This window comes from Phalacrocorax aristotelis, chromosome 23, assembly GCF_949628215.1.
Source record: "Phalacrocorax aristotelis chromosome 23, bGulAri2.1, whole genome shotgun sequence".
Classification (NCBI taxonomy): Eukaryota; Metazoa; Chordata; class Aves; order Suliformes; family Phalacrocoracidae; genus Phalacrocorax; species Phalacrocorax aristotelis.
In genome coordinates, this window is record NC_134298.1 from 3,674,906 (window position 1) to 3,688,827 (window position 13,922).

Genomic DNA, 13,922 nt, shown 5'->3' on the forward strand with positions numbered 1-13,922 from the left:
TTTGCTTGGCTCTTACTGTTTTGCTCCTTGTAGCATTGGCACGAGCTCTCTTACAGTGGCTGCACGGAGGTGACAAGACGAAGAATGGAGGAAGGTTGCATTCAACAGCTCGGAGCTGTGAGATCTCTGCATCGGAGGGGGGTGTCGCTCCCTGCGCAGGCTGTTGCTGAAAATGACCGCGCCTTGTGGCATCAATCTTGCGCTGGAATATCGAGGGAGACATCCGAGGTGGGTTCATCCCTCATTTCCAATAGAGCAGCAGCTGCCTTAAGAAGCTACACATGTTCAGGACACAAAAAACACCTTTTTTTTATGTCTGTTGATGAAAATTTGCATTGAACGCTCTCACCCTGGCTGGTTGTGCCGCTGCCCACCGGCCGCTGCCCAGCCCGTGGGCGACCCAGGCGCTGGTCTCGGTCACCCGGAACAACTGTTGAGCAGCGAGGAGAAACTCGGCTCCTTTATTTTCTTATGGCTGAGTCTTGTCAGCCTTAAAAAAAAAAAAAAAAGCAGACAATAGGAAATTTAAAAGGACGTTGGCAGCTGAAGACGTCGAGGCTGCTTATATCTGGACTAATAATGGGAGCGCCAGTTCGCACGCCCAGCTCCTCTGCCAGCGTCTCCCAACCTCAGTGCCGGGACATCCCCGCCATGAAGCGGGGCGGTACCTGCCCGCCGCAGCCCAGTTGCTCCGGAGGAAGAGTTGCTGGGGATCAGGGTTTCTCTGCAAACCTGACGTCACCCTCTCTGCGCTTGAAGTTAAAGTCAGCTTTCGGCTGAGCGCGAGTGAAACCAAACACCGAGAGCAGCTCAGCTCCCTCCCTGCTGCTGCAGTTGATTATTTTTCGGCCCCCTGTGCCAGTTCTGATGATGCGACGCAGATTTGGGCAAGGGGAGGCGGCGGCAGCGTTTCAGCAGCGAACGCACAAGTGTCCTGCGGCGGCGGTCAGGCCTCCGGGCCAGGTACCCACCACGCATGCATGGCGTGCCACGGAGCAGGGACGGACGCGGGATTACGCACTCCAGTTTGATGCCAGCAGGAATGAGACTGAGGGGCTGCCTTGCTGGATGCTTCGCCTCCTACGTTAGCGGTTAGGAGTCACGCTATGAAATGAGCTTCCTTCTGCCAAATGGGCCAATCCCAGTTTATTTTGTGACCTGGCAAACCACTGACACAAGGTTTGCTACCACTGCCAGCGTCTCCCTGGGGTTTGCTGCCGGAGGATGTTGTTTTCTGGGTGCTACGCGAGGCTGGCTCAAGCAGCCTTGACTTCCTGCTCCCAGCGCAGAGGAGGAGAGAAGATTTGCAGCACATGGAAGCAGGACCTGGCCGAGCCTTGACTCCCACCCAGCCTGGAGACGCCTTTTCTACCAAATGCTGATGAATCTTTGCACCGAGACCCCGAATTTCCACCACCATGTGTGGCTGTGCCCATGGCCTCTGCTTCATCCTGGCTCCGGCTGCCCTCGGGGGCAGCGGGGTGCCCCATTGCCATCGCCCTGGGTGGGGGCGAGAGGCCAAGCAAACACAGAGCTGCCCTCGCCACGTTCACACCCAGGAACAGGCATCTTGGCCACAAGGATGCTATTGTCTGTGCGGGGTGGGGGAGTAGGAGCCAGGACCGGGGCTAAGACACACTCATTTCATGCATTAACTGCGTGGGGGTGCGAAGGACGGGAAAAGCCGCTGGCGAGCGCTGTCTGGTGAGGAGCCGCGCGCCGCCGCCAGTGCCGTGCGCTCCTCCGTGCTCCTCTTCGCTCCCGGCCCTGCATCGTGCCATGGGACGGGTTGCTGCAGCCTTTCTTCTCCCTCCATCCTTCAGCTGCCCCTGGGTGTTTCTATTGCTTGGTTGCTTCATGTTTCTAAATGCTGGTCAGCGCAGGGGAGGCTCGGTGCTTCGAGCAGATCCACTAAAAATAGAGGTTAGCACCAGTGCGGGATGAGCCTCAGCAGCCTGCAGCAGCCCTGGCCTGGAGCTGCTCTCCCATCTGCTGTTACTTGGGCTGCAGGGACAGGGCAGAGGGGTGCAATGGTCCAGTGGGAGCTCAAAAGGTGTGGGATGGATGGAGCTAAAACAGGGATGCTGGGGGGAGCAGCAGGGTGAAGACAGGAAGACTCGGCCTTGCAAGCAGGCCCATCTCCCATCCCTGCTCAAGCAGCCATGGGGAATGCAGGTGGTGGGTTTATAAGGTGCTTGGCTCTGGCTTGTATTCATGGGTAGAAAAAAAAAAGAGTCCTGCTCAGCCCTGTCCTCTCTTGACTGAAGCCTCTGGCTGCACCGGAGCCACGAGCACAGACCGGCTGGGGTCTGCGGGACATGGGCTGCCATGTCTGCAACCTCCTCGCTCTTGGCTTGGCTCAACTTTGAATCGAGATCAGGGCTCAAAAGCTGCTTTGTTCAGCATTGGCTCATCCCAGCTCCAGCTAATCCTGAAAATCCACCCGCTCGCACCCAAACCCAGGAGACCAGCCCAGACTGATGCCAAAACCCCTCCAGGGTAAAGGGACCGAAAGGAGATGGCAAGGGATGGAGGTGTCTGTGGCTGCAAGGTAAAGCTGTGGCAGAGGTGGAAATGAAGCATCTAGGGCCGACTACGTGGCCGCTGGACCACGCTGTTCCTGCTGGAAAGGGCCGCAGGACAGGGTGGGAGCTCCGCTCCCCAGTCCCGTCCCCGCTTCCGGCAGGAGGAAGATGCCGTTCGGGATGTGCTGTCCTCCGCCACTCTCCAGCTGCCTTCCCTCCCCGCTCTGCGGCCTGGGTCTGCTAATTTGCTCTTGAGTCATGCGGAGAAAGTGTTTTTCTAAAAGGCGAATTTCTTGCAAACGGCTGGAATTCCTCTCTGCCCCTTTCCAGGAGCCCTGGGGAGGCCAGGGAGGAAGGAGAGGCAGCGGGCTCGGCTCGGAGGGCAGCGCTGCTCCCCGGGCAGCCCCCGGCCTCGTCTCGCCCCCGCGGCGGAAGGGCAGGGATCTCGGCGCTGGCCCTCCCAGGGCTGGAGCGCCCTGAAATTCCTCGTGGCAGCTTTGAGCAAGCACATCTGGTTTTAATAAATTATTTGCAGCTTGAACTTGCCTGACTTTTCAGGGCTGCAGAAGAGAGCAGTAAAGAGCCCCGAGAGCCTCAGCACAGGGCACCCACAAAGGGATCCCCCTTTGCAGTGGTGGGAGCCCGTGGGGCTGGGGAGGGGGGCTGGGTCTGACCAAGCCCCTGGCAGGACCCCAGCAGCTGGCAAAGCTCTGTCTGCTCCTTGCAAGAGCCAAGGGGACAGTCGGTTTGGAGGCAGGGAAATGGCCCTTCTTTTTGGCCGGGATCCTTCTACCCGCAGCTGGGTATCGAGCAAAGCCGGGGCTGTATTAAAATATTGTGTTTCTGTGCTCAGGCGAAGAGCACGAGGAGCAAACTGCAGTGCAGGTGAGGATGCCACACCAGCACCCCCCTGCTCGATGGAGCCCAACCCCCCCAGCACTGAGTCCCCTCGTCCGAGCGCTGAACCCAGCACTTGGGGAAACTGAACCTCCGGGAGCGTCAGCATCGCCCAGGCACCCGATGGCCACCAGCGCGCCTGGGGCTGCAGAGGAGGTGAGCCCCGCACCATCTGCCCAGGCTCAATCTTAGAGCAAATGCAAATGTGCTTTGGGGACGAGTCCCCTGCCGTACCCCGCTGCGGGCTCCCGGCCATGCTGGGGAAGCGTCAAGCCCCAGCACCCCTCGCTGCCTGCGATGCAGAGGCTGGCAGCAGGCTTCAGGGGGAGACCCTCTCCATCGCTGGGACTGGGGCTGCCTGGCCATCCCCCGCCTGTCTCCCGACGGGCAGAGCGCAACGTGGCCTTCCCCTGCTGCCGCTGCCGGCGCGGGGGAGAGAGGAGCCAGCAGACGCCGAGACGGCCTCTTCCCTAAGCAGTGACCTCAGCGCGGTGGCGCCTGCCAGGTGGGTGTTGATCTTGGCCCGGCCGGTGCCGTTTGGAGGCCAGGATGAGGCCGAGGCGGCGCGGACAGAGGGCTGAGCTCGCAGCAGAGCCTGGCAGGTGCTGCCGGCCCCCGGTGTGCGGGCGGTCCCTGGCTGCGATTGCCGCAGCGAAGCAAAGTCCGTCACAGCAGCAGCCCCTCAACAGCCGCTGCCTGCAGGCAGGGCTTTGCTCTCCACCACTGCTCTCCAGGAGCCCTCGGTCCTGCAGAGAGCCACGGGAAGGTGGGGACACCCTTGGAAGAGCACGACCGAGCAGGACTTGCAGCCTCCCTGGTCACATACAGTAGCCCCGTGTCCTGCCTGGGCTCTAAAGTAGACCCTTTGGACCTGCCAGTCCACGGAGGTGGCTGATGGGTTGGTGTTGATCCTTCCTGCAGAGCGCCCGCCCTCAAGCCTGGTGCTATGGACGCTGCTCTTGTGGGCCGCAGGTCCCCACATCCTGTCCTCTAACGCCTCTGGCATGAGCAAACACCAAATGTGCCCCGTATCAGCCCCAAACTCAATAACTCACAGGGCGCCTTGCTGCCACTGAGCACCCCACTTCCAAGCTGGGTTTTTTCCTTCCCACCCCGAATGGCTGGGTCCCACAGCTCGTTGGCAACATTTATTTTCCAACCTGTAGGAAGGTAGGCATCCCCGATTGACCTGTTTTCTGCCAGTGCTTCCCGCCACGGCAGACCTGCAGCCAACAGTGGGCGAGTGGCAGGGATCCGTCTCTGGAAATGTTTTCTAAATCCTTCCGCAGGGTGACTTTCACTTGGGCTGATGCAGTTTCACCCCATCCCACTGCAGCCCCTCCACTGCGACCATCCCTGTACTGTATGTTGCTTTGGCCAAAAAAAGGCATTTATTTTTCCAACTCGGGGACGGATACAGATGCTCTGACGGCGGGAATCAGCCGCAGACGCTGAATGTCCCAAGTGCTGAGTAAGCCCAGGATGAGCCCGTCACTCCCATCCCTCGCCCGGTGCAAGGAGCTCTCCCGAGACCGTGGCTGGCGGCGCAGCCGGCCGTCCCCTGCACGTGGCCGCATCCCCTTGTCTGGCAGCGACTCGCGAGGGCCAGAGAGGTCAGACAGCTTGGAAATGTCCCAGGGGAAGGGAAAAAAACGTATTTCCTCCCGATCCACTCCAACGAGTAGCAACTCAACTGGTACTAAACTGGATTAGGAGGACAGTAGGTGAGGAGCTGTTGGCCTGCGTTAGAGGAATTCATTATTAGGAAGTGCTAATTATCTTCTAGTCGCAGGCAGTGTAGGGGTCTCCGAGACATGGATGAACCAGCCCGGGAGGTGACAACGCTCCGTGGGATCCAAAGCCTTTCAGCTCTGCTGCGTCCCCTCCTGTGGATGGGAACCACCTCCTGGGAAAGGGACGTCAGGTTTGTCCGGGTTGGATGGAGGATCCCACTCATGGGACTTCAGGGCTCCATCATGTCCGGCCACTGGTGCCTCGGAGGGTAGCATCCCCCAGGAGTGCTCTCCAAGGTTTAGGGATGGGAGCGAGGATCTGGGCAATTCCCTCCTCTCCTCTGGGCTGTCGTGCTCGCTCCCCGTGGGCAGCCCCCGGCACGCGTCCAGCCACGGAGGGCAAGCGAGGCTGTTCTCCCAGCGCTGCCTCAATTAAAAAATAATCCCTGGCTTAAAAAAACCCAACAGCCCAGATGCTGATGTGCTTAATTGGGCTCCCCCCCCCGCCCCAGAGGGTTTGCATCCCCAAAGCCCGTCCTGGCACTGGTCTGCAGGTCCTTCCTGCCTTGCTGGGAAACAACGGATTCATTTATTTTCGCAAGAATGGCCAAACATGTGGCTGGCTTACACACGTGTCCCGCATCGTGCTGTCTTGGGGCCAGATCCTGCTCTCCACTCGAGGAGTGCTGCCATCGTTGTGGCCTGACTAAAAGCATCATCCTGCCTGAATTTCACATGGCAGGGGCCATGTGCCAAGGCCGGGCGTGCCTCCCCCTGCGCTGCCCAAACCCCTGGGGAGCTCGAGGAGGCTCCCATGTCCTTGGGGATGCGCCCACGGGATGGGCACTGCAGGCATCACGCTTTCCACACCGCTGCAACCAAATCTTTACACTGTGCCGTGAGTGTTCCCACCTCCCTGCTCAAAGCTTTCTTGATTGCTGCAGAAATGGAGGAGAACCGGCTCTCCAGCCATGCCCAGCTGCCTGATGGGGATACTTTTTTCCTCCCAGGTTTCAGGGATTTGGGGTTTTTATTTGGTTCAAGCAAATTGCGATGCTCAGTCCCCTTCAGGTGCCTCCTCTGACCCCGTTACCTCCAGCCAGGTCTCCTGGAGGGGGGTTTTAAGGTGTTTAGCATGCAATAACCCCCCTGGAGAAGGAATCCACGGTGCCCATAGCGGCTCCCGCGGCAGCAGGCCTCCTTGCACAGAAACACACAGCCCGACGGCCACACGAAGCTGGGAAAATGCTGATTTCCAGTGTTTTCTGTGTACGCTGCCTTCTCTGCATGGCTTTGGGGGGCTGGGCAGCCCTGCCTAGAGGGGAGGTGTAAAAAAAAAAAATTAAAAAAAAATGTTACAGTTTTTAAAAGTTTTTAAAAGCCCTTGGATCATGGGATATACGCGCATCGGATACTGTGATGCTCGTCACCCCGTGCTCCTCGGCAGAGTACCGGGGAGCCGGAGCGCTGCACCCCCGCCCCACGGCTGCGCCCTGGGCAGGGCGGGTGGAAGGTGCGATGAGCTGTGTCCGACCTCAGCGTCACCCGTCCACAGGTGGGACAGGAGCAGCTCTGCGCCGTGGGGGTGGGTGGAGGAGGTCTCAGCAATCCCGTACCTGGGATGCAATAACCCCTCCAAGCACCCAGAGCTGCAACCCAAGGTGCGCGGCGGCGGCTCGCAGCGGCCCTTGGCCCCCCTCGCCGGCGGCGGGGACCCCCACGCTGGGGTCCCGGGCAGGGGAAGGCGCTCACTCGTGGCACAGCGAGACCCCACGCGGGGCTGGCGGCACCGTGGGCACCTCCCGCGCACCCTCGGCCTCGCTCCGGGGACACGGGGGCCGCCTGGGGTGCAGGGGGGAGCAGCGTGGCCCCTGTGCGGGGGGACCCGGCCCTGCCGGGAGGGGTCACAGGGGCGCAGCGGGCTGTGCCCGGCTCCGGCCCCCCCCAAACCCCGCCGAACCCGGCGCTGCGCGGCAGGACGCGGAGCCCCCCCCGGCTCCGGCCGCCCCCCGGCGGAGCCCCCGGCCGCCCCCCGCCGCCCCTTGGGGCCGGGCCCACCGGGGAGGGCAGCGCGGCTCCGCTGACGCAGTGTCTGAGGCCGGCGCACACGCTTCGGGCTTGGGTTGTTTTTTTTTTAATTTATTTTTTTAAACTTTTTTTTTTCCTTCCCCCCTTCTCCCCTCCCTCCCTCCCTCCCTCCCTCCCTCTTTTCGGTGTCCCTCCTCCTCCTCCTCCTCCTCCTCCTCCTCCTCCTCCTCCTCCTCCTCCTCCCCCTCGCTGCCGCCCGCCCCTCCGCCGTCCCCCGGCCCCGGCGAGGCGCGGCGAGGCCCGGAGCGGAGCGGAGCGGGGCAGCGCCGGGCATGGGGCGCGGCTCGGCCGGGAAGGGACCGCGGCCCCTCCGCGCCCCCCTCTGCTGCCTCCTCGGCCTCCAGCTGGTGCTCGGCGCTGCGCACCCAGGTGGGACCGCGCCTCCTTCCTCCTGCCGGCCCCCCCCGACGCACCCCCCCTTTTTTGCGTTTATAATTATTATTGGGGGGGGGGGGAGTGAGGGATGAAACCAGCGCGGGGGGCGGTGGGGGGACACCCTCCCAGCCGGGCTTGGCCCCCCCCCCCCAGCCCGGCTCCGCGGGGCGCTGCCCGGGGAGGGGGGCGGTGGGACCCCGGCGGCGGGGAGGGCGGGCGAAGGGGGGGGCGCTTCGCTCCGGCGCGGTTCACATCGCTCCGGTTTATTTCCTCCCGGGATGTTTTATTTGTTTTTATCGCGGTTTGTTTTACTTCATCCTCCTTCGGTCGCGGTTCGTCCCGCCGCGTTTTGTTTTCTTCGGTTTCGCCGCGTCGTGTTTTCTCCCCGTTCCGCCGCGTTTTCGCTCGCTTTTATTGATTTTGGTTTAACTCCCCGCGCCGTGTGGCCACGCAGCGTCTGGCGAGGCCGGCGGAAACGCTTCCCCGGCCGCGGGGGGGGTTCGGGGCGGCTCCGGGGGGGCGGCGGGGGGCCGGGGGCGGCCGCCGGCCCGCAGCGCCCCGCAGCCCCGCTCCGGCCCTTTGTCTCCCCGGGGAGGGCAGTTGGCGGAGGGGGAGGTCGGGAAGAGGCCGAAGGGTTTTGTTGGAGGTTTCCTCCCTCTCCCATCCTGAACGCCCCCCGCCCGGCGTGTTAATCCTATAGAAAAGTGCCCCGCGGGATCGGGCCCGGGTGGCTATTTGCAGACTTCCTTTTTTTCTTTTTTTGTAACTTCTCACAATAAAGTCAACGGGTTGTATTTTTTTTTTTTTTAAACCTTCTGAAGACACCATGTGCCAGATGCCTGAGGCTCCTCGGGACGGCCCCTGGAATTGCCATTTGAGACACTTTTTACCCCAGGACAGTCTAGCACAGAAGCGAGGAGCTGCTTTTGTTGCTTCCTTGGATTAATCTGGCCCTATTGAGAAAACCTTAAAAAAAAAAAAAAAAAACAAAAAAAAAGAGCCAAATTGGCTACTTTTGCCTGAACAATAAAAACTGTAAACCCTTGGCCTATTTTATTAGAGTACGTTTAGCAAATCCAAAGCAGATTTGGGAACGGCAGCAGGGGAGGGCACTGTTCCCCTCCTCCCCCCTTGCCCCCCGCTTTCCCCTCTCCCCCCAGCCCAGCAGCCCCCCGGGGCTGAGCGCGAGGGGCAGACCCGGGCTTGCCGTCGCTTTGTGGCGCGACGCCGTTGGGAGACCGTCCCGTGCCCGGCGAGGGATCCAGCCCGGGAGCGGAGGCGCTCGGCCGGGAGCAACTGCTTGTCTGGGAGATGGAGGAAGGAGGAGGCGATGGGGAAGCAGACGCCGGTCCAGGAGAGCGGTGCCAGGGTTTGCTGCTGGTTGGAGGCATCTCAGCCGAACCTCCAACGTCCCGCAGCTGAATTCCCGTTAAACCTCCCTGTAATTTCCTTGAGGGCCATGAATTCCTCCTTTTGCGGGTTTTAAGGGGGTTACTTGGTTTCAGCAGGACTTAACTACCTGTAAGGACCGTTTCTGGCTGTTTCACCCTGAAAAATGTCGTTGGGATGCAGGTCTGGCGAGTCCCCCTTGCCCGCCCGAGGACAGAGGCATCTCTGTCCCAGCGGTTTGTGGCGGCGAGGCGGGAGCGCGGTGGCAGCCGACCCCGTGCCGGCGCAGGGCGAGGAACAAGGCGGCTTTGAGCCGCCTCTAGCCCACGGTGCTGTGCTGCTCCCGCTGAGCGTCCCTCCGGCGAGGCGGTGCAAACACCCGCAATTCTTCCCCCTCTCCCCATCCCCAATTTTCCGCTGCTCCAGCATCGCCCCCGGCGCAGACCTTGCGCGCAAAGGGAGCAGGGGATGGCACTGAGTGAGGTGCCACATCTGAGGTCCCCCGGTGCCAGGCTGGCTTTGCAGCTCGGAAAGGATCCTCGCCGGGATCTTTGGGTCGGGGTGGGTTAGTCCCAAGCGTCCCTTGAGCGAGTGCTCTTTGCAAGGACGCTCTCGCTGGGGGCCTCGAGGGCTGGCCCAGCAGACAGCATTGCTTCCCCTGGGGAGCTGACGCTTCCTCGAGGGGTTCATGCCAAATCCTCGCCTCCGGGACAGCCAGGAAGCTGGAGTGGGGCTTTTGCAGGAGATTTGTGGCTCCTGGGTGGGGTATCGCCGCTGGCCGCCCCATCTCTGCAGCGTCACTTGAGCACCCATGCGCCTGTCTTGGGGAAACTGAGGCAGCAGCTCCCGTCCTGCCATGGCTGCAGGCGGGGTGAGGTCCCCATGTCGGTGCGGGGATGCGGCCCTGCCGCTGCTTTGGATCAGCTTCTCCACCCGGCCGGTGGGACCAAGCGGAGCTGCTGTGTTGGCTTTGCAGCGAGGGAAGGGGGCGAAAGGGACCCAGGGAAGAATTTACAGCCTGTAAAACAAACAGAGCAGCCTTTGCATGAAGCTCCCTCCCCGTTTTCCTCTTTGCAATGGAAATAGCTCGTTGCATGGCAAACGCAGGTCCAAGAAATTATAACTCGATCTTCTTTGGATTATTTGGGAGGAGGAAAGGGGAACAGAAAGCACAGCGGCTCCGTGCCTGGCGGGGCGCAGGGGCAGCCGGGGACCTCGCTGTCCCGGCATGCTTGCAGCCTCAGCAGCCAGCCAGCCGGGCGGGACGAGGACGAGGCAGCGGGGAGAGGGATGGCTGCTTGCGCAAGAATGACAAGAATGAAAAGCAAGAGATTTAGCCTTCGGTGCAAAACTATCCCCTTCCCCCAAAGCCACCAGAGCAGTAGGGTGGCCCCAGGAGGTTTCCCATGTGAAGGTGCTGCCCCAGGACACCTTGCCCGCATACGAGAAGGCATTTTCAGGCGTGAGGTCCCGGTGATGGTTAAAGCCACGTTGCAGGCTTCTCCTTCAGCTCTATTTCTGGCTGGATTTTGCACCTTTCCCTGCAGGGCAGAGGCATGCTCCTGCCTTCCCTCTTCCTCAGATATTCTCCAGGGAAACGTTTTGCCCCGAAGTCAAAGCAAGTGGCTGCTGAGGGTGTAATTGCTCTCTGCTAATCATCTTTTCCGGCTGATAAATCTGTAGCGGGAGACTCTGGCTCCAGTACCTCGGCGGGTGCTCGGAGAAGGGCAGCAAAGGGCCGTTGCCTGCCTTGGCAGCTCTGCCGGAGGTCCCGGCGCTGCTCGCGGGTGCATCGCACCCTGCTCGGCTCCCTCGCGCGCGGCCGATTCTCAGGTGGGAGCGAGAGCGCGCGCGGCGGCCGCCCTCGCAGCCCATCCTGCCCCAGCGATTTCCGTGAAGTTGTTTTTTTCTAAACAATTAGTAAAATTTTGTTCTTCACGTGCAGCCGAGGAGCAGGATTTTAATTAATTTGAACTGTGCCGAGACCGCAGAGCATCGACATTTTTCTCATTCTTAAGATTGCTCGGAGCCCAAAAGAGACCCACACAGATGCTCTTTTTCTTAAAGGACCCATCTTTAATTAATTAAGGATTAGAAAATGATCAGTGGATTGACTTGCAAATTCTTGGGAGTATGCTTTAGCCCTGGAGTGAAGGTTTGGCTGTTTGCTGGGGGCACAGGGTGTTTTTCAAGCACGATGCTCCCTTCACGCCCATCCCTGTGAGAGCTCAGTCCTCCGCTGCCCTTCGCACTCTTGCAACAGGGATGTAAATGGGATTTTTGGTGTAAAACAGCACGTTTCCAGGATGGTGCTGAGACCAGGAATGGGGGGATCGAGCCCTTTCCTCCACCTGAATCCAGACACCGAGACTTTGGGCTCTGCAGAGAACAGCCACATTTTCCCCTTGGGTCTTGCCCTTGAGCGCTGGGCACAAGGCAAGCAAAGAGCACTGGTGAGAAATGCTTCGTGTTAAACATCATTTTAATTAAAAAAGAAAGCTGTGGGACACCAGGGGCCTGATCCTTGCTGTGCAGATGTGCTTGGTCTCGGTGAAAAAGGGGAATCCCTGGTCCTGAGCCGTGGATGGTGCCGCTTGGGGCGTTAATATCAGGAACGGTGCTGGAGAAACAAGGGAGGAAAAAATCTCTGGAGCTTTTTTTTTTTACTTCTTTATTTGAGGGAATTTCTTTAGTAGTGTTGAAAAATTTGGTAGTTTTCAGCCAACTCTGCTGGAACTGTGCCTCTGGGGACACGTGCTGGGGCTGTCCCACACGTCACATCACGCCCCTGGACGTGGCCAGGGGGGCCCACGGTGCTGGTGGGCGATGCTTTAGGGCGAGCAAATTGGGGGTGGTCAGACAAGCCGGGGCCAGAGGGGCCCCCCGGGACATGGCCGAGGCTGCCGCTGCCAGGATTTTGTGGCTGGGTGAGAAGACGTATGTGGGACAGGACGTTCACGGGGAGCCTGGCCATCATGTCCTGGGGGGATCGTCTGGCCAGCAGCAGCTGGGGACCCCTGCCCTTTGCCACTCCCTGCTGTCCTCTCAGTGGGTCCATCGCGCTCCTCCAGCCCCAGCTGGAGCCTGTTGGATGGATGGTGCTGCCTTCCATACCCTGCATTCCCAGGGAGTTGGCAAACGGGATTTCCACCTCTGGATGTGTGCGGCCGGTGCAGGCTGGAGCCTGGAGAGGGTCTGCGGGAAATTTGGGGAAAATTTACATCCTTCCACCCTTTGCTGGGCGGGTGCTGGGGCTCCTGGCTCCCTTGTCCCCTGCCATGGCTGTGGGTGAGTCACTTGAGCTGCCCACGGGCAAGCATCCGCTGTGGAATACATTTATTTCTCTGCATCCCAGGGCAGGGCATGGGGAGAATGGACTTTTTAATGTCTGCAGAGAGGCTGAAATGCAGCGTGTGGACCCCATCCAAAATCTTTGTGAGGCAGCAGAGAGCGAGCAGGGTGGCAGGTAGCCTTCGTGGTCGCGGCCAAGTAAGGAGCTCGTCTCATACAGCTCCCACCGTATAAACAGCAGCTTCTCTCTGTGCTGCTGGGCAAGCCAAGAGGAGTTTCTGGGCTCCAAGTGCAGGTCCTGGTGCTTCACACCCCCAACCAGGCTATCAGGAGCTTCGCTTTCTTCCCTGTAATAAGTCTGCTCCTTATTCCCTGAGGTTTATTTAAAAAAAAAACAAAACCAAACCAAAACAGCAACCACCTTCTTTTATTCTGGAGCTTGGCTTGGAGCACCCAGAGGCGCTTCTGGCTGAGTCTGGCCCCAACTGAGCCCCGGGGATGTGCCAGGACCAGACTGCGGGACGTTGGGCAGCGTTGCTGTTTCGGTGCAAAGCCCTAATTTAGGGTTGGTGTCTGCCACTCGAGCAGACGGGTGCGGTGCTGGTGCCCCCTTCTGAGCCAGAAGCTCACGGCGTGCCCTGAGGCTGCTGATGCTGTCTGCATTTCCTTCCCCCCCCCCCCCCCCTTTTTTTTGTTTTAAATCTGAGGTTCCTCTTTAAAGGGTTGCATAGAGTTTATCGATGCCCAGACGCAGCCTGGGGGCAAGGCAGAGCAGCAGTGCCCTCGCTGCGGGCTGCGGCTGCTCTCGTACCCTCTGGTCAATGGCACCTAGGATGCTCCAGCTCCGCTGTTGGGAGCTCCCGCGGGTACGGCTGCTGTTTTTCTTATCACTGCTTCCCTTTCCCAGGCCTCGGAGGGACACATGGGCCCCTTCCTCAGGCCAAAATTTGCTGTCCTTTATGGCAATGGCCATGCTTTTGCTCTTCTCCATGCCGAGACCTCGGGGATAACATCGGCTGTGCCCGGCCTCACTGCTGGAGGTGCGGATGCCAGCGGTGGTAACGTTGGGCTTTGCTGGGAACTTCTTTCCAGGAAGGGGGTTTTGCTCCAGAGGAATGTTTCATCCGATAATACGGAATTTGAGATGGAGCTGGGGGCTCTTCTGTGCCCCTGCAGCATCCGTCAGCGAAGCCAGCTGGGTGCAGTGCTGGGGTGCAGCCCTGGGGTCCTGCACTCCCAAATGTCACTGGAGGGAGAATTTTCGGGCTGGGTCTCTCCCCGTCCCAGCAGTTCCCTCCCCTCCCGCAGCGCTGTGCAAGCTGAGCCCAGCAGAGGCTCGCTCTGTCGGATGAAACCCTCCTGTGTTCGATGACACTTTCTGGTTCTTTTTCTGTCTTTTTTTGTTTTGTTTGGTTTTGTTTTTTTTATTATTATTTTTTATTCCAGACTGTTTTGCTTCTCTGTGCTGATCTTCCCCCCGAGCTTGGTGCATCCCCACCTTGCATATTGTGAATGAGCTGCTACTTCCCACAGCTTTCCTTCCATCAGTTCGGAGCTGCTGCTCGCCCTTGGGCAGCAATAATGGGCTGGAAAAATGGCAGTTTGGAGCAGGTGGCTTGGGACT

At 59.9% G+C, this 13,922-nt stretch overlaps 1 protein-coding gene across 1 annotated transcript in view; it reads left to right on the plus strand.

Annotated features, from left to right (window-relative positions):
- Positions 1 to 7,425: 7,425 nt before the first annotated feature.
- The window catches only part of MRC2 (mannose receptor C-type 2), a 29,549-nt gene continuing 23,052 nt past the window's right edge, over positions 7,426 to 13,922 (plus strand). The window contains exon 1 of the mRNA XM_075116566.1: positions 7,426 to 7,612. Coding sequence (XP_074972667.1) covers positions 7,516 to 7,612 — 97 coding nt within the window. The 5' untranslated portion in view covers positions 7,426 to 7,515. The remainder of the gene's footprint in view (positions 7,613 to 13,922) is intronic.